General features: G+C 57.4%; 4 protein-coding genes across 6 annotated transcripts in view; 3 read left to right on the top strand and 1 right to left on the bottom strand.

Annotated features, from left to right (window-relative positions):
* The first annotated feature begins 4 nt into the window (after window positions 1-4).
* Window positions 5-5,101, top strand: LOC105491393 (lecithin-cholesterol acyltransferase). Of its 2 annotated transcripts, none has more exons than XM_011757768.2 (6): window positions 5-719; window positions 1,459-1,615; window positions 1,695-1,810; window positions 1,904-1,999; window positions 2,083-2,307; window positions 4,505-5,101. In XM_011757768.2, exons 1-6 carry the CDS (start codon window positions 566-568, stop codon window positions 5,077-5,079), a joined length of 1,323 nt encoding a protein of 440 aa, XP_011756070.1. In that variant the 5' UTR covers window positions 5-565; the 3' UTR covers window positions 5,080-5,101. The 2 variants fall into 2 exon arrangements, with proteins under 2 accessions (XP_011756070.1, XP_011756071.1); XM_011757769.3 differs by having other exon boundaries at window positions 641-719; window positions 1,412-1,615.
* Window positions 5,102-7,284: 2,183 nt separating this feature from the next.
* On the top strand, window positions 7,285-11,284 carry LOC105491397 (proteasome 20S subunit beta 10). The gene is made up of 8 exons (XM_011757772.3): window positions 7,285-8,218; window positions 8,430-8,517; window positions 8,604-8,701; window positions 8,813-8,953; window positions 9,218-9,333; window positions 9,445-9,503; window positions 9,973-10,124; window positions 10,250-11,284. Exons 1-8 carry the CDS (start codon window positions 8,163-8,165, stop codon window positions 10,359-10,361), a joined length of 822 nt encoding a protein of 273 aa, XP_011756074.2. The 5' UTR covers window positions 7,285-8,162; the 3' UTR covers window positions 10,362-11,284.
* A 1,812-nt stretch (window positions 11,285-13,096) lies between these two features.
* LOC105491400 (chymotrypsin like) lies at window positions 13,097-15,331 on the top strand. The gene is made up of 7 exons (XM_011757774.3): window positions 13,097-13,266; window positions 13,870-13,973; window positions 14,072-14,151; window positions 14,264-14,345; window positions 14,511-14,691; window positions 14,781-14,914; window positions 15,003-15,331. Exons 1-7 carry the CDS (start codon window positions 13,215-13,217, stop codon window positions 15,162-15,164), a joined length of 795 nt encoding a protein of 264 aa, XP_011756076.1. The 5' UTR covers window positions 13,097-13,214; the 3' UTR covers window positions 15,165-15,331.
* Window positions 15,332-15,422: 91 nt separating this feature from the next.
* LOC105491399 (protein serine kinase H1) overlaps window positions 15,423-17,855 on the bottom strand; it is a 38,402-nt gene continuing 35,969 nt past the window's right edge. The window contains exons 3-4 of one of the 2 annotated variants that reach the window (XR_011616539.1): window positions 16,316-17,764; window positions 15,423-16,130 (exon numbers count right to left, since the gene is read on the bottom strand). Coding sequence is in view for 1 of the 2 variants with exons in the window: in XM_011757773.2 (XP_011756075.1) it covers window positions 17,447-17,764 (318 nt within the window). In the remaining variant the exon portion in view is untranslated. Of the gene's footprint in view, window positions 17,765-17,855 lie in introns of both variants that reach the window. The other variant, XM_011757773.2, reaches the window with a different exon arrangement.

The following is a 17,855-nucleotide window of genomic DNA, read 5'->3' as shown; positions in this document are numbered from 1 at the left end:
GATGGATCCCAGGTCTTGTGGGACTGTGGGAGGTTTGGGGACTTTACTGTCTAGCACCCCAGTAGGCCTGTCCTGGCGAGAGAAGACTGGTTGGGGCCGAGTGGGGTTTGAAGGCAGCTGGCGCAGCCCAGTCCAGGAGCGCTATTTATTGCATATTTATTATTTGGATCTCACCATCAGAGACGAAGGGAAGGGTAGCCAGGGAGGGAGTCCAGCCCAGCTGCCTGCAGGAAGATCTGGCTCAGTCAACTATGGGCAGGGCCCCCCACCAAGCTGAGCCGAATGGAGACAGCCGAGCTGAGGCCTGACTTTTTCAATAAAACATTGTGTACTTCTGGGCCTCCTGCTGCCCCGGCTCTGTTTCCCCTGGCGCCAAGAGAAGAAGGCGGAACTGAACCCAGGCCCAGAGCCGGCTCCCTAAGGCTGTGCCCCTTTCCGGCAATCTCTGGCCACAACCCCCACTGGCCAGGCCGTCCCTCCCACTGGCCCTAGGGCCCCTCCCACTCCCACACCAGATAAGGCCAGCCCAGTGCCGCTTCCTCTGGCAGTAGGCACCAGGGCTGGAATGGGGCCGCCCGGCTCCCCATGGCAGTGGGTGCCGCTGCTGCTGGGGCTGCTGCTCCCTCCTGCCGCCCCCTTCTGGCTCCTCAATGTGCTCTTCCCCCCGCACACCACGCCCAAGGCTGAGCTCAGTAACCACACACGGCCCGTCATCCTCGGTAAGCCCCCACCAGGCCCCTGATGCAAAACGCCAGACCCTGGGGAGCCTGGGCCCCAGCCCCTGGCAGCTGACCCGGCCAAAACCCTTCTGCCCTGCATATGCCCCGGTGTAAGTACCTGCCTTGGTGTGGGGAGGGGCCAAAAGCTTGTCCCATGGAGGAATGACCTCCCTTCTCCCGGACGCCCAACTACGTGTCTCTCAGTTGCCTACCCCAGGGGGGCGGAGTGGGGGACAGGATGTGCCTGAGGTCTTGGCTGGGGCATCACAAGCTGTGGTCAGCCACAGCCACACCAGACTCTGGGCCAAACCCCACCACTCCTTCCTTGGCCCCCACCCACCAAGGACAAGATGCCCAGCCCAGGACCGGTGAGCAGGAGAGGCCCATCCATGCCCGGCCCCTATTAAGCCCAGCCCCCCTGCCCCTAGACCTATCTGTTCCCACCCTGGACTTTGGAAATAAAGGAGCGCCAGGCTGGGTGTTTGCTCTGCAGAGGCAGGGGTCAGCGGCCTTGGCCTCAGCACCTCAGCACCTTCCCTTCCTCAGGGAGGCCTGGGCTTTGGCTACTGGGGGGACAGCGGGGAGAGGGGGTGTGAGCAGGGGAGGGTAAGTGTGCTTTGTACCTAGGGTTGAGGGTGTGGGAGGTTGGGGGTGGGTCTAGTCACTGCAGCATCTGGGGTGACTGGGGTAAGGGTCACCGGGGGAATCCAGAGTCCAGAGTGAGGGCCGCTACTCACAGTGCCCGGCTGCCTGGGGAATCAGCTAGAAGCCAAGCTGGACAAGCCAGATGTGGTGAACTGGATGTGCTACCGCAAGACAGAGGACTTCTTCACCATCTGGCTGGATCTCAACATGTTCCTACCCCTCGGGGTAGACTGCTGGATCGATAACACCAGGTACAGCCATGTGCTCCGCCCCAGCCCCGACACACTGCCCCTTGGCTATTGGCTGCTGAGTGGCACCCCCGCCCTGCAGGGTTGTCTACAACCGGAGCTCTGGGCTTGTGTCCAACGCCCCCGGTGTCCAGATCCGCGTCCCCGGCTTTGGCAAGACCTACTCTGTGGAGTACCTGGACAGCAGCAAGCTGGCAGGTTTGTGTCAGAGGGCAGGGCTGGGGCTCCAGGCTGCGGTGCTGGCCCGCAGCAGGCATGGCCCAGACCCCGGTGCTGCTGCTCCCCCCACAGGGTACCTGCACACACTGGTGCAGAACCTGGTCAACAATGGCTACGTGCGGGACGAGACTGTGCGCGCCGCCCCCTATGACTGGCGGCTGGAGCCCGGTGAGTGTCTCTACGGATGACCAGCTTGGGGTGGGGCAGGTGCCCCGGACCCCAACTGCCCTGACCCCTCCCACCCACTGCAGGCCAGCAGGAGGAGTACTACCACAAGCTCGCAGGGCTGGTGGAGGAGATGCACGCTGCCTATGGGAAGCCTGTCTTCCTCATTGGCCACAGCCTTGGCTGTCTACACTTGCTCTATTTCCTGCTGCGCCAGCCCCAGGCCTGGAAGGACCGCTTCATCGATGGCTTCATCTCTCTTGGGGCTCCCTGGGGCGGCTCCATCAAGCCCATGCTGGTCTTGGCCTCAGGTGAGAAGGCCTCGACCACTTAGGCCCAGCGATGGGTGAGACGAAGCTGATCCTGGGCCTGCCTTCACTGCGGCTCCTGCTCACGGTGGCCTCTGGGGGTGCCATCTACCACCCCTGGGCAGGCATGCTCGCTGTCACTGGCCTCCAGAGCAGTGACCCTGGCCTGAGCAATTAGGGTGGCTCCTTCCAGAGTCTGTGTCAGTGATGACAAAAGGGCGGTGAAAACAGAAAGTGAACCCCAGCTATCTGCCCCCAGGTTTGTTCCTTGTAGCCCCAGAGCCTGCCTACCCAACCCTTGCCTGCCTTCCGCTTGCTCGCAGGAGCGCCTTTGCCGAGGGATGTGCTTTACTGAGGATGGGTCTGCCAGAGCTAGGGCCAGACCCCCCGGAGCCCCGCCTGCCCTTCCCTAGGGAGTGGCACCAGGGCCCAGCACTGACACAGCTACCACCTACTCCCCACCCCCTGTACCGTGGGAGCTGGTCTGGAGAGAGAAACACAGTCTGGACAGAGAAACACTCATCAGACACCACCAATAAATGCCAAACAGACACCATCTTGTTTCTCCCTTTCTGGAGCACAAGTCTGTGGCCCCCAATGCAGCACAAGCCACACAAGGAGCAGAGAGACACATGCCCAAGGGAAGACAGCCAGCACCGCCCTGACCATCCCCACACATCCCGGGCCTCACCCACCATCCCCACACACCCCGTCTTCAGGAAGCCCCGCCTACATTTTTTTTTTTTTTTTTTTTTGAGACAGGGTCTCACTCTGTTGCCCAGGCTGGAGTGCAGTGGCACGATCATAGCCGCAGCCTCAATCTCCCTGGCCCAAGCAACCCTCCTGCCTCAGCCTCCTAGGTAGCTGAGACGATAGGCACGCACCACCACACCTAATTTATTTTTATTTTTTAGTAGAAACAAAGTCTTGCTATGTTGCCCAGGCTGGTCTCAAACTCCTGAGTTTAAGTGATTTCCTGCCTCAGCCTCCCAAAGTGCTGGGATTACAGGCGTGAGCCACTGTGCTGGGCCTTTTACAAAATACTTGTTTATTTATTTTGAGATGGAGTCTCACTCTGTTTCCCAGGCTGGAATGCAGTAGTGCAATCTCCGCTCACTGCAACCTCCGCCTCCCAGGTTCAAGTGATTCTCTTGCCTCAGCCTCCCTAGTAGCTAGGATCACAGGCATGTGCCACCATGCCTGGCTAATTTTTGTATTTTTAGTAGAGACGGGGCTTCCCCATGTTGGCCAGGCTGGTCTTGAACTCCTGACCTCAAGTCAACTGCCTGCCTCGGCCTCCCAAAGTGCTGGGATTACAGGCGTGAGCCAACATAACCAGCCCTATTTATTTATTTATTTATTTATTTATTTTTATTTATTTATTTATTTTGAGACGGAGTCTCGCTGTGTCGCCCAGGCTGGAGTGCAGTGGCCGGATCTCAGCTCACTGCAAGCTCTGCCTCCCGGGTTTTTACGCCATTCTCCTGCCTCAGCCTCCCGAGTAGCCGGGACTACAGGCGCCCGCCACCTCGCCCGGCTAGTTTTTGTATTTTTTAGTAGAGACGGGGGTTTCACCGTGTTAGCCAGGATGGTCTCGAACTCCTGACCTCGTGATCCGCCCGTCTCAGCCTCCCAAAGTGCTGGGATTACAGGCTTGAGCCACCGCGCCCGGCCCCTATTTATTTTTAGGCTGGGATCTCGTCCTGTCACCCAGGCTACAGTGCAGTGGCATGATCATAGTTACTATAACCTTAAATTCCTAGGGTCAAGCAATCTTCCTGCCTTTGCCTTTTGAGTAGCTAAGGACTAAAGGTGCAATCCAGTATGCCCAGCTGATTTTTTTTTTTTTTTTTTTTTGTAGAGACAGGGTCTCACTGCATTGCCTAGGCTGGTCTTGGACTCCTGGCCTCAAGTGATCCTCCTGCCTCAGCCTCCCAAAGTGTTGGGATTACAGGAGTGAGCCATGGTGCCTGCCCCTGCCCTTCTTTTGAAGCCCTACAGCTCTGCCCAACAGCTTCTCACTGAGTAAGCCGACACTGAGCATCATTGAATATCAGGCCTTCTCAAGCCTGTGGCTTAGAGTCTATGTCTAGATTGGGCAGGGGCAAGAGTGAGCATCTGGCTGAGCCTACACTCAGCAGGTTGTGGGCCAGGGGTAGCCAGGCCTGGCTCCCTGTCCCACCTTGCTCCCTATCCACAGGTGACAACCAGGGCATCCCCATCATGTCCAGCATCAAGCTGAAAGAGGAGCAGCGCATAACGACCACCTCCCCCTGGATGTTTCCCTCTCGCATGGCTTGGCCTGAGGACCACGTGTTCATTTCCACCCCCAGCTTCAACTACACAGGCCGTGACTTCCAGCGCTTCTTTGCAGACCTGCACTTTGAGGAAGGCTGGTACATGTGGCTGCAGTCACGTGACCTCCTGGCAGGCCTCCCAGCGCCTGGCGTGGAAGTATACTGTCTTTATGGCGTGGGCCTGCCCACACCCCGCACCTACATCTACGACCACGGCTTCCCCTACACGGACCCTGTGGATGTGCTCTATGAGGACGGTGACGACACAGTGGCCACGCGCAGCACTGAGCTCTGTGGCCTCTGGCAGGGCCGCCAGCCGCAGCCCGTGCACCTGCTGCCCCTGCGTGGGATACAGCATCTCAACATGGTCTTCAGCAACCAGACCCTGGAGCACATCAATGCTATCCTGCTGGGTGCCTACCGCCAGGGTCCCCCTGCACCCCTGACTGCCAGCCCAGAGCCCCCGCCTCCTGAATAAAGACCTTCCTTTGCTGCCGTAAGCCCTGATGTGTATATTGCAGGTTGAAGGGAGGCACTAGAGTCCCACACCAGGTTTCACTCATCACCAGCCACAGGCTCAGTGCTGTGCAGAGTGGGGCAAGATGGGCTCTGCTGAGGCCTGGGACTGAGGTGGGCACCCTAGATGTGCAGCTGTCCACTCTCCTGGTTGAGCTGTTGAGGCAGCGTGCACCAGGCCTGCCTCAGTGCTGGGCGTGGGGACTGGAGCTGGCTGCATCCACCAACCCTGTCAGAGGAGTACAGGGAGGGGATGATTTGAGCTGTCCCTCCCAGCTCCCAAAAGGGCAAGTGGGACAGCCTTTTGAGTGCTGGGTGAATGACAGGGCCACAAGAGTTTAGAAGCCAGGCACAGTGGCTCACGCCGGTAATCTCAGCACTTTGAGAGACCGAGGCAGGCGGATCACCTGATCTCAGGAGTTTGAGACCAGCCTGGCCAACATGGTAGAAACCCCATCGCTACTAAAATACAAAACATTTGCCAGGTGTGGTGGCGCACGCCTGTCGTCCCAGCTACTCTGGAAGCTGAGGCACAAGAATCATTTGAACCTGGGAGGTGGAGGTCACTGTGAGCTGAGATCATGTCACTGCACTCCAGACTGGGCGACAGAGTGAGACTCTCAAAAAAAAAAAGACTGGGTCTCAAAAAAAAAAAAAAAATTTAGAATTTGAATCTGGGAATGACAACCATTAATCAGATCATTTCACTAATGAAAGTTTAATTACTAATGAAGCTAAATGCTCTGAGGAAAGCTTAGGGAGCACAAGAGGCTGAGTCTTTTGGGTCAGCAAAGGCCTCCCAGAGGAGGCAGTGCCTATACTGAAGTCAGAGGGACAAGAAGAGTAATGGACCACTGTAAAGACTTGGGTTTGACTTGATTGAGCCCAGGAGTTCGAGACCAGCCTGGGCAATATAGTGAGACCTCATCTCTACAAAAATTTAAAAAATTAGGCCGGGCGTGGTGGCTCATGCCTGTAATCCCAGCACTTTGGGAGGCCAAGGCGGGCGGATCACTTGAGATTGGAAGTTTGAGACCAGCCTGACCAACATGGAGAAACCCCGTCTGTACTAAAAATACAAAATTAGCCAGGCATGGTGGCGCATGCCTGTAATCCCAGCTACTCAGGAGGCTGAGGCAGGAGAATCGTTTGAACCTGAGAGGTGGATGTTGCGGTGAGCCGAGATCACGCTATTGCACTCCAGCCTGGGCAACAAGAGCAAAACTCCATCTCAAAAAAAAAAAAAAAATTTTAAATTAGTCAGGTGTGGCCACACCTGTAGTCAAATCTTCTAGGGAGGCTGAGGTTGCAGTGAGCCAAGATGGTGCCATGGCACTCCAGCCTGCGCAACAGCAAGACCTTGTGTCAAAAAAAAAAAAAAGTAGTGGGCTAGGCGCGGTGGCTCACGCCTGTAATCCCAGCACTTTGGGAGGCCGAGACGGGCGGATCATGAGGTCAGGAGATCGAGACCATCCTGGCTAACACACTGAAACCCCGTCTCTCCTAAACATATAAAAAATTAGCCGGGCGTGGTGGCGGGCACCTGTAGTCCCAGCTACTCGGGAGGCTGAGGCAGGAGAATGGCGTGAACCCAGGAGGCGGAGCTTGCAATGAGCTGAGATCGCGGCACTGCACTCCAGCCTGGGCGACAGAGCAAGACTCTGTCTCAAAAAAAAAAAAAAAAAAAAGTAAAATAGGCCAGGCACAACCAACCATGGTGGTTCATGGTTGTAAGCCAAGCACTTTGGGAGGCTGAGGAGGGTGGATCACCTGAGCTCAGGAGTTCAAGACCAGCCTGGGCAACATGGTGAAACCCCATCTCCACCAAAAAAAAACAAAAACAAAAAATTAGCCAGGCATGGTGGTATGTGCCTGTGATCCCAGCTATTCAGGAGGCTGAGGTGGAAGAGTGCTTGTGCCTGGGAGGCAGAGGTTCCAGTGAAATGAGATCGCACCACTGTACTCCAGCCTGGGCAACAGAGTAAGACCCCGTCTCAAAAAAAAAAAAAAAAAAAGTAAACCCTTTGGCAGCTGCGTGCTGCTCTTAGGCTCAAACCTAAGTCTTTTTTTTTCCCCTTTTGAGATGGGGTCTGTTGCCCAGGCTGGAGTGCAATGGCATGATCCGTACTCACTGCAGCCTCGAACTCCTGGGCTTCCAAAGTGCTGGGATTACAGGTGTGAGCCACCAGGCCCAGATTGCTGAAGGGTTTAAACCAGAGAAAGAGTGTGACCAGATTTCCAATTCAGAAAGACCCGCTCTCTGCAGGGTAAGGTGTAGCCTGAGGTAGGGGGCAAGAATCGCAAGGTAATCAGGGAGGCCAGTGCAATGTCCAGGTGGGAGAGGTTGCTAGCTGAGACGAGAAGTGCTAGGAGAAAGATGTGTGCAGATAAGAGGTCACTGGGGAGGTGAAAACAAGGCTTGGCCGTGAGTGGAACCCAGCACCCATGGTGCCCCTCTTGAGAGGGGGAAGATGTCACCTGAGATGGAAGATGGAAAGACCAGGGTCCCTGTGGCTGAGGACTGAGCCTGTGTTTGAGGTTTCACAGAGGAGTGAAGGCAACACAAGAGGCAAGAGTTGGAAGAAAGGTGACAAGGAACAAAAGTCAGCCATGCCTGATGCTACTGGGTGGCCAGCAACAATGCAGACTTGGCCAAGGCTCTGAGAGCTTTATTATGCTGGGACTGGAGGTCAGAGTTGAGGCTAGGGTAAGAGCAGGGGGCTCAGATGGAGGGGGAGGAGGACCTGAACAATGTCCAGAAGGGAAGAGATTTGAATCTCTATCCAACAGAGGACCCTGTGAGCAGCACAGAGGGCACAGCAAGGGACATCGCCCAGTTCTCCAAATGCTCAGAGCCACAAGTGAAGCCGAAAGTGAAAGACAAGATGCAGAAAACCGCCACGGGCCTTTGAAGGGTAAAGGCGAAAGCGAAAGCAGGAAGGACAGACGTCGAGCCTAGCAGAAGACTTTTTAGTTCCTCACTGGCCCCACTTGTCTGACCGACTCATCCACCTGCGACCCCTAATCCGCTCTGCCTGCCCCAAGATGCTGAAGCCAGCCTTGGAGCCCCGAGGGGGCTTCTCCTTCGAGAACTGCCAAAGGTGAAGCGGGGGATGGGGAGGGGACGATCACTCCTGAGTCACCTCTGCTTGGTCGTGGCCTTTTTTCCTGGCTGGGGGTGGGAGAGGGTGTGTTGGGCGACTTGGGTTCCAGGCTTACCCCGGAAGATGAGGGAGACGGGGACCAGGTTAGGGGAAGCAACAGGGGTACTGGAAGCAGAGCCGAAACCTGGGCGCTCTCCTCCGTTTCCAGAAATGCATCCTTGGAACGCGTCCTCCCGGGGCTCAAGGTCCCTCATGCACGCAAGACAGGGACAACCATCGCGGGCCTTGTGTTCCAAGTGAGCAGCGGGGAAGGACAGGGGAGCTGGAGGGGAGCCGGGAGTATCGAGCAGGCACTGAGGCTGCGGTCCCTCCCTCTCCTCAGGACGGAGTCATTCTGGGCGCCGACACGCGAGCCACTAACGATTCGGTCGTGGCGGACAAGAGCTGTGAGAAGATCCACTTCATCGCCCCCAAAATCTAGTGAGACTCACCAGCCCAGTTCCCTCACGCAAAAGAGAACGGCCCCCTCGTTCCCACTCCGGTCCCGGCACGTGCCAGCCCTGCCCACACCGATCCTCCCTTTTCCCTCAGCTGCTGTGGGGCTGGAGTAGCCGCTGACGCCGAGATGACCACAAGGATGGTGGCGTCCAAGATGGAGCTACACGCGCTATCCACGGGCCGAGAGCCCCGCGTGGCCACGGTCACTCGCGTCCTGTGCCAGACGCTCTTCCGGTGCGGGGGCGGGGCTAACAGGATCCCCGGAGGGGTCGTTGCCGGCACGGGGCCGATGGAAGGCGGGACAGAAAGGGGGGCGGGGCCGCGACGGGCCAGGTGACCGGAAGAGGCCAGCCCAAGAGAAGCTGGGCTATCAGAAAAGGCTATGTCAGTCATCGGGCGCCACATCACAGGAAGGGGCGGGGATAGTACCTAAGGGCGGAGGCAGAGGGGCGGGGCCTAGGCCCCTGCTTGTGACCGACCCCGCCCATCCTCGAGCAGGTACCGGGGCCACGTGGGTGCATCGCTGATCGTGGGCGGCGTAGACCTGACTGGACCGCAGCTCTACAGCGTGCATCCCCATGGCTCCTACAGCCGTCTGCCCTTCACAGCCCTGGGTGAGCACTTCTGTCCCTTCTCCTCGAACCCTGCCCCTGTGACCTTGGCCTCACGGTTGTACTCCAAACTGGGTGGCAGCGGTTGACTTCAGATGGTTCTCCTGCCTTCAGGCTCTGGCCAGGGCGAGGCCCTGGCGGTACTAGAAGACCGGTTCCAGCCGAACATGACGGTGAGCGGCCTCTGTCCCCGACTATGTGGTCGCTGGTGGGATGTGCACCCGGGAGCTGGGGGAGCACAGGACCCTAGCCCGGTGTGGAGGTGGGGGAAGGCTTGGAGGTGGTGACCACTGAAGGGTGAGTGGATTAAGGGCAGAGAAGTGCGGTCCTGGCACAACACCGTCCAATACCAAAGCCTGGACGGTTGGGAGAAGTCGAAGCTCACAGAGGATCTTTTGGAGCCGAGGGCGGAGGGAAGGACCAGTAGGGTCACACTTATATCAACGTCTGGAGCCTACATTTTGTTTGGGGTGGGATGGAAGCAGGTGATATTGCCTCAGAGGTGGCTAAGGCTCAGAGGGAGAAACACAGTGGGGGTTTGGGGTGCAAGACCAGATTGGGTGAGTGGACAGGCAAGTCCCCAGGCTGTAGCCTAAGTTAACAGCAGAGGGCCCGTCAGGCCTCACACACTCATCACCGCAGCTAGAGGCCGCTCAGGGGCTGCTGGTGGAAGCCATCACCGCCGGAATCTTGGGTGACCTGGGCTCCGGGGGCAATGTGGACGCATGTGTGATCACGAAGACTGGCGCCAAGCTGCTGCGGACACTGAGCTCACCCACAGAGCCCATGAAGAGGTGAGTGCTGGAGATGGGGTACCACAGGGATGTGTGGGGCTGCAGCAGGGGAGATGGAGGGCTGCAAGAAGGGGATGGGCCACATGACAGGCCCATGTTCAGAGGCCGTCCCTCCTCTCTCCCAGGTCTGGCCGCTACCACTTTGTGCCTGGAACCACAGCTGTCCTGACCCAAACCGTGAAGCCACTAACCCTGGAGCTAGTGGAGGAAACTGTGCAGGCTATGGAGGTGGAGTAAAATAGGTTGAGGCTTAGAGCTTGGAACAAGGGGGAATAAACCCAGAAAATACAGTTAAACAGATGGCTGTGTCATTCTTGAGTGGAGTAGGGTGGGCAGGCAGCCAGCAGGGCTCTGTAGCTAAGGTGTCCCTGCAGGGACCATTACTTCCCATAGCTCTAGTTTCTGGCCTAAGAGATGCTCTTCACCCATCACCTCAGGCACCTACAGCTCCAGAACCCCAGCCCTGGCCAGCATTGCAGGCTTGATCTCCATCCAAACCTTCCTTCTGACTCCACACCTTGGAGGCTCCCCCATCACTCCACTGCCTTGCTCTTGCCCTCTAGTCCACTGGAGACTTGTAAAACACAAAAGACCCCATGACCCCTCCTAGGGACTTTCCATGGCTCCTCAGTGGCCCAGGACAAAGCTCATACCTTTCAGTAAGGCCTCACTGAGGGCTAAAGTGCTGACAAGAGGAGCCACTCCCTGACTCCAAGGCAAGTTCTCACCAAGCACTTCTCAACCTCACAACATCTTTACCGGTAACACCCCTCAGATGGCGAGGCATGCCTGCACTGCTCACCTGAAGCTTGGCTTCTGTCTGCACATGTTGGACTTGTGACTCCAAGTTTTCCGGGTTAAGAAGGCTCACAGGACTCACATGGGGAGAGAGGACACATTTCTCCAACAAACCTTTGCTGGGCCCCTGCTGAGTCTCAGGCCTGGCTGCTGGGTGCCAGCAAGAGCATCCTGCCCTTAGTGAAACAAACAGATGAACACCACTGCAGCTTCAGAACTGTCAGGGAGAGTCGGCCCAGGCTCCAGGGAGGGTCTATGCCAGGCTGGACATCCCTGGGCCGCTGACTGCTCCCTGAGCCCCAACATTCTATTATGAATATTTGTAAATGTAACAGAAAAGTAGAGTTGTATATTGAACCTGATAGTATTTTGTTATATTTGCTTTATCATCTATCCATCTCTCTATCATCTATCCATCTCTCTATCATCTATCCATCTCTCTATCCATTAATTCAGAGTTTTGCTCTGTCACCGAGGCTGGAGTACAGTGGCGTGATCTCGGCTCACTGCAAGCTCTGCCTCCCGGGTTCACACCATTCTCCTGCCTCAGCCTCCTGAGTAGCTGGGACTATAGGCGCCCGCCACCACACCCAGCTATTTTTTGTATTTTTAGTAAAGACAGGGTTTCACTGTGTTAGCCAGGATGGTCTCAATCTCCTGACCTCATGATCCGCCCGTCTCGGCCTCCCAAAGTGCTGGGGTTACAGGCATGAGCCACTGCGCCTGGCCAATTCATCTCATTTTTTAAATGATGCGGTTTCTTTTTTTGAGACGGGGTCTAGCTCCATCGCCCAGGCTGGAATATAGTGGTGCACTCATGGCTCACTGCAGCCTTGAAAAGGGCTCAAGTGATCCCTCCTGCCTCAGCCTTCTCAGTTGCTGGGACTACAGGTGTGTACCACCATGCCCAGATCATTTTTTAATTAAAAAAATTTTTTTTTTGTAGAGACAGGGTTTCATCACGTTGCCCAGGCTGGTCTCAAACTCCTGCAATCAAGCCTCCTACCTCTGCCTCCCAAAGTTTTGGCATTACAGGCGTAAGCCACCACACCCAGCCCTGATCTGTTCTTGAATCAGTTAAAGCCCTCACACTCCCGGAAGCAGGCCAGCCAATGCACCTGTTGGAATTCTACACACAGGGTGTCTTCTCCCTTCAAGTTTGGCCTGCATCTCAGTAACAAATGGGCTGCAGACACCAGGGGCTTGCCCATGGGAGCCCCCAGGCCTAGAGAGGGTGGCAGAGTTTTGATGGCTGTCACTCTCCACCTCCAACTGCAGCCTCAGTTCAGGGTCTGCCAGGCACCAAGAGCTCACACTTTGCCCTCCTAAATGCCAGGCACTTCACAAGCATCATCTCATTGTTAAGAGTGGGGGCTTCTTGGCCGAGCTCGGTGGCTCACGCCTGTAATCCCAGCACTCTGGGAGGCCGAGGTGGGCGGATCACAAAGTCAGGAGATCCAGACCATCCTGGCTAACACAGTGAAATCCCATCTCCACTAAAAATACAAAAGATTAGCCGGGCATGGTGGCGGGCGCCTGTAGTCCCAGCTACACGGGAGGCTGAGGCAGGAGAATGGTGTGAACCCGGGAGGCGGAGCTTGCAGTGAGCCAAGATTGAGCCACTGCACTCCAGCCTGGGCGAAGAGTGAGACTCTGTCTCAAAAAAAAAAAAAAAAAAAAGACTGGGGGCTTCAGTGCCAGACAAATGCAGGTTTGTGTCCAACTCAACCACGTGCTGGTGGGAGAGTCACCATCTCTGAGCAGACCTGTGACTCCTGTTCCAAACGGATGAGGAACCACTGAGATGATGTGTTAGGACTCCCAACCTGCCAGAACCTCACGGCCCCTGACCCTTCACAGCAAAGTCGACCACAGTGAGCATTCCCTCCACCAGTCAGAACACCCTGGATGCTGAGTGGCCTTCTCTGAGAGCCTGGTGCCTTTGATAGCCCTGGGAGACTCCTCTGATCCCAGCCACCAGGTTGTCACTATAGACCTAATTTAACCATCTGCCCTCGGTACCGAGGGCTCAACATTTGGAATGGGAGGTGGTTCTGGGAGCCAATTAGAGGCCAGGCTTTGGGAGGTGGCAGAGGTGAGAGCCTCACACCTGGGCTCTGTCCGATAAGTATAGGCCTGGGTCAGGGGACCTTGCCTAAAGGGCCTCTCTTGACTGGAGCGTGGGAGGGGGCTGAGTCTACACAGCTGGCCTGGCCTCAGGCCTGGAGCTTTAGCTCAAGGACGAGAAGACCCATAAAGCCAGGCCCAGCTCCCAACCTCACATCTGCCACGATGCTGCTGCTCAGCCTGACCCTAAGCCTGGTTCTCCTCGGTTCCTCCTGGGGTGAGTGGGCCAGGACCAGCCCTGATTTAGACCTGGGAACAACTCAGCTCCCAGCACTAGCCCAGGGAAGGGGCCAGGCTGGCTGGAAGGGACAAAGGTGGACAGAGTGGGCAAAGGAAACAGGATATGCCAGGGCAGGGGAGCAGGACCAGGCCTGCAGGGCTGGGAGGGGGCAAGAGGTGGGGTGGGGGAGTCTCACGAATAGGACCAGAGCTTGAGCAAGGCTCTGGAGCCCAGGAGTGTTTAGGAAGCTGAGACAGGAAGAGCTGCCCATGACTTTTAGAAAGAACCTTCTGGCTGCATGAAGGGTATGTACTGTTCAGGCCTGGAGCGGGCAGAGAGACCAGGGGTAGAGATGGGGAACAGCGGGGACTAGGCTGGAGAAAGATGTGAGAGAACAGAAGCACTGGGGGACTGGTTGGATGGGGATAACCAAGATAGCTGTGGGGCCCGAAGGTGCCTGCATGTACCCTGTTGGGAAAGGGGTAGTGTTGTACCCTCTTGACTGACCTATCTGGGGTGCACAGCCTCGGGCACCCAGAAGGAGGTGGGGAAAGGTGGGCTGAGGCATAGGAAGCAGGTCCTCATTAGCCCAATGGCCAGGCTGCGGTGTTCCTGCCATCAAACCAGCCCTGAGCTTCAGCCAGAGGATTGTCAACGGGGAGAATGCAGTACCAGGCTCCTGGCCCTGGCAGGTGTCCCTGCAGGTATACCACCGGAGGGGTGGGCAGGGTCCTGGGTACGTCATGCCTAGGGGCAGCCTAAGCAGCCCAACCCCACTCTGACCTCTGAGCCCTGACCCCAGGACAGCAGCGGCTTCCACTTTTGTGGTGGTTCTCTCATCAGCCAGTCTTGGGTGGTCACTGCTGCCCACTGCAATGTCAGGTGAGCACCTGCACTCCACCTGCCCCGCCCCTCGCCTCTTCCTGCCTCCTCCCCTGGCTGTCCCCCTCTCGCTCTGGCCTCCCTGCAGCTGCCTAACCCCACCCCTCTGCAGCCCTGGCCGCCACTTTGTTGTCCTGGGCGAGCATGACCTATCGTCGAACGCTGAGCCCTTGCAGGTTCTGTCCATCTCTCAGGTGAGTGCCTGGGTTGCAGACACAGAGGAAAAGTGGGCAGTGCAAGTGGATGGGTGCTGGGAACGGGGAATTCAGGACACGCCCTGGCCTACCCTGCTCAGCACCCATCAGCCCCAGGTGCCGGGGCCCACCCCAGCCCAACATAGACTGTATCTGACCCCACAGGCCATTACACACCCTAGCTGGAACCCTACCACCATGAACAATGATGTGACACTGCTGAAGCTCGCCTCACCAGCCCAGTACACAACACGCATCTCGCCAGTTTGCCTGGCATCCTCAAACGAGGCTCTGACTGAAGGCCTCACATGTGTCACCACCGGCTGGGGTCGCCTCAGTGGCGTGGGTAGGAACTCAGGCCAAAGCTCAGGGTGGGAGGACTGGGGTGGGGACCAGTGTTCTGGGCCCCACCTGACTACCCCTCCTGGCCCACAGGCAATGTGACACCAGCACGTCTGCAGCAGGTGGCTTTGCCCCTGGTCACTGTGAATCAGTGCCGGCAGTACTGGGGCTCAGATATCACCGACTCCATGATCTGTGCAGGTGGCGCAGGTGCTTCCTCATGCCAGGTGAGCCCAGCACCCGGTCCTCTGCGCTGTCCTGTGGCACACCTCCCCAACCCCCCACACTCACTTCTCCCTCCCTCTTCCCTCTCAGGGTGACTCCGGAGGCCCTCTTGTCTGCCAGAAGGGAAACACGTGGGTGCTTATTGGTATTGTCTCCTGGGGTACCAAAAACTGCAATGTGCGCGCACCTGCCGTGTATACTCGAGTTAGCAAGTTCAGCGCCTGGATCAACCAGGTCATTGCCTACAACTGAGCCCACCACAGGCCCCTCCCCAGCTCAACCCATTAAAGACCCAGGCCCTGTCCCATCATGCATTCGTGTCTGTCTTCCTGGCTCAGGAGAAAGCAGAGGCTGTTGAGGGTTCGACTCCCTACTTGGACTTCTGGCATGGACGGGGCTGAGTGGCTCCTTGAGTAGCAGTGGCTCTTCCTAGAGTAGTCATGCCCAGGCCAGGGACTCCACCCCTCCTCCAGGGCAACCCCTTGGTCCTACAGCAAGAAGCCAGAGCTGTTGGAATGAATGGCAGCCCTCCCTGGAGAGGCAGCCTGTTTACTGAATACAGAGGATACATTTACAAACTGAATACGCATAATAAATAACTGCACATTCTCCATCCACAGTCCATGGCATGAAGGCCCAAGTGGGTCTATCAAAGGCACACATCTCCAAACCCCCTGTCCCGCCCTCAGGACCAGGCCCACCCTGGGCGAGAGAGAACATAATCCCCAGAGCTTCAGGTCCTCAGAGACAGTTAGGGAACTGGGAGGAAATCCTGAGGCCATGGGGCTTGGTTCTCCACTGCCTCCTGCCCAGGGGGCAGTGAGGATGGCAGGAGGATGTGTCTAAGGCACAGTTGACTTGGCACAGAGTGGTCTCTTTAGTTTTGTTTCCCACTGTAGGTGGCACATGCAGGAAGAGGAGGGCCTGGCCCAGGCTGCCAACTGGCAGAAGCTGAGTGGGAGCCAAACCCTCCCCTAATGCCAGGGGCCCTGCAGTTGACCCAAGGCCAAAGCTGGGCCCTGGCCCCATTCTACCCAAGGCAGCTGTGGAGGGAGGGGCTTGGGTTCCAGCCTGGTTTGTGGTGGGGGAGATACCACAACAGAAATGGGGACGGTTCTGCCTCAGGCCTCTGGGAAAGCAGCCACCCAACCCCACCTACCTCCCACAGGGGCTCCTTCCAGCTTTCGACTCAGCGGGACCCAGACTGGAAGGTTAATGCTGTGAAGGGAAGCAGCACAGGGTGGATGGGGCAAGGCCAGGTGTCAGAAGGCAGTGCCCCAGGCACCCAGGGTTCAGAGGCAGGTCACACAGTACGGCTAAGTTCCAGGGAGGGGTGCGCAGAAGCTCAGCAGAAGGGGAGAGGTGAGCAGCCTGGGACCCTCCCCCAGGGCGGCAACTCCTACCTTCCCATGTCTTCGTGGAGGACTACAGGTGTGCACGATGAGCGGGTGTGCACGATGGGTGTGCAGTGATCACTCCCAGGTTGCCAACACCCATGCAGACACCAGATGGCGTCTTTGTGCAGCTGCAGAGGAGGGAGCGACAGACCCTGAAGGGAAAGGGCAATGGGCTGCACCAAAGGATAGAACCCAGGCTGACACTGGACCCTAATGGGGAGGGGCCCCCTGCCCTCTGCCTTGGCCCCCAGGTGCCCTATCCCCCAGGTAGCAGCAGTGGGGCTCCCTTTAACCCCTCCCAGTTGGGAAGGAGGCACCTGGGGAATGGAATGAACATCCAATGGGGAGAGGGAGGTAGCAGTAGACTCTACAAAGAAGGCACCAAGGGCAGTGGGCTGGTGGGCAGAGACCCCTCAGAGTCTGAAGAGGTTGAAGCCTGGGCAAGCCGACGACCAGCATGGCCACAGAGTCCAGAAGGGTGAAAGTCCACGCCATGGCCCTACCACCAGAGGTCCTGGGACCAGGAAGGCTCCCTCGGGGCACCATGCAGGAAGACAGATCTTGATTACGAGGTGGTGGGTTGTTTGGATCTAGCTAGGGGCTACGGTTTCAGTCAAGGCACAAGCTTTGTGCCTACCAGGGTCTCCCACTGGAGCACAATCTGAAGGATCAGGATGCATGGGAATGTGTGGAGCCAGAGAGAGGGGCTCTGTGGAGGAAAGGGGGTCCCAGAAGTAACTGTCCCAAAGGGTCCTGAGGCCACAGGACACTTCACCCAGCACTGCAGGCCCCTTTGATTTGGGAAGAGTCAAAGGGCAAGGGAGACAGTGAAGGCCAGGTCCTATCCCTTCCCAGCTCCACCAGAGCAGCTGCCCACCAAGAGGGGTATCAGTGCCAAGCCAGGCTCTCAGTTCAGGGGGAGTCACAGCCCCCTGGGCTACCTCCACTCTGTCACACCTGGCCCAGGTCCATAGTGAGGACAGGGGCTGCTGAGGGCACAGAGAAAGGGCCGGAGCCAGACATTCTTCACCTACTGCGGGCTACATGAGCCTATCTCCAGAGAGGGCATCAGGCACAGATGGCACCGCAGTGTGTGGCCAGGCTGGGCCATGCTGCATGTATGCAGAGCCAGGCGGCTCAGCCATTGTACTGCTGTTGGTAGCGCAGGTTGAGCTCCCGCAGCTCCCGCTCCCGCACACGGCGTGACTTGTTGGAGCGTGTGGAGCGGCTGGAACGCGTGGACTGGGCAGATTTGGTGCTCTGGCAGCGCGAGGAGGCACGTTTGAGGAGGTTCTGGGATATGGAGCGGTGCAGGTTCTTCATGGATGAAGAGGCAGCCATGCTCACCACCCACGGGTGCCTCAGGGCCTGCAGTGCAGTCATACGGGCTCCAGGGTCCACTGTCAGCAGGCGGTCAATGAAGTCCTTGGCCAGGTTGGACACACTAGGCCAGGGCTAGAGACCAAGGACAAGCATTAGAGTGAGAGTATCCGACACTGCCCACCCCATCTGGATGAGGCCACTACCCAGCATCCCTTCACTTTCC

The sequence above is a fragment of the Macaca nemestrina genome, chromosome 18, assembly GCF_043159975.1.
Source record: "Macaca nemestrina isolate mMacNem1 chromosome 18, mMacNem.hap1, whole genome shotgun sequence".
NCBI lineage: Eukaryota > Metazoa > Chordata > Mammalia > Primates > Cercopithecidae > Macaca > Macaca nemestrina.
The sequence above is the reverse complement of the archived record's forward strand: the minus strand, read 5'-3'. Positions and strand labels throughout refer to the sequence as shown.

Bases quoted from the DNA above. Each gene is read 5' to 3' on its own strand.
- LOC105491397 (XM_011757772.3), top strand. From the start codon at position 8,163: ATGCTGAAGCCAGCCTTGGAGCCCCGAGGGGGCTTCTCCTTCGAGAAC. The intron at 8,518-8,603 runs GTGAGCAGCGGG...CCCTCTCCTCAG, and splicing joins TCGCGGGCCTTGTGTTCCAA to GACGGAGTCATTCTGGGCGC. The intron at 8,954-9,217 runs GTGCGGGGGCGG...ATCCTCGAGCAG, and splicing joins CTGTGCCAGACGCTCTTCCG to GTACCGGGGCCACGTGGGTG.
- LOC105491400 (XM_011757774.3), top strand. From the start codon at position 13,215: ATGCTGCTGCTCAGCCTGACCCTAAGCCTGGTTCTCCTCGGTTCCTCC. The intron at 13,974-14,071 runs GTATACCACCGG...CCCTGACCCCAG, and splicing joins CCTGGCAGGTGTCCCTGCAG to GACAGCAGCGGCTTCCACTT. The intron at 14,915-15,002 runs GTGAGCCCAGCA...CTTCCCTCTCAG, and splicing joins CAGGTGCTTCCTCATGCCAG to GGTGACTCCGGAGGCCCTCT.
- LOC105491393 (XM_011757768.2), top strand. From the start codon at position 566: ATGGGGCCGCCCGGCTCCCCATGGCAGTGGGTGCCGCTGCTGCTGGGG. The intron at 1,811-1,903 runs GTTTGTGTCAGA...CTCCCCCCACAG, and splicing joins GGACAGCAGCAAGCTGGCAG to GGTACCTGCACACACTGGTG. The intron at 2,000-2,082 runs GTGAGTGTCTCT...CACCCACTGCAG, and splicing joins TGACTGGCGGCTGGAGCCCG to GCCAGCAGGAGGAGTACTAC.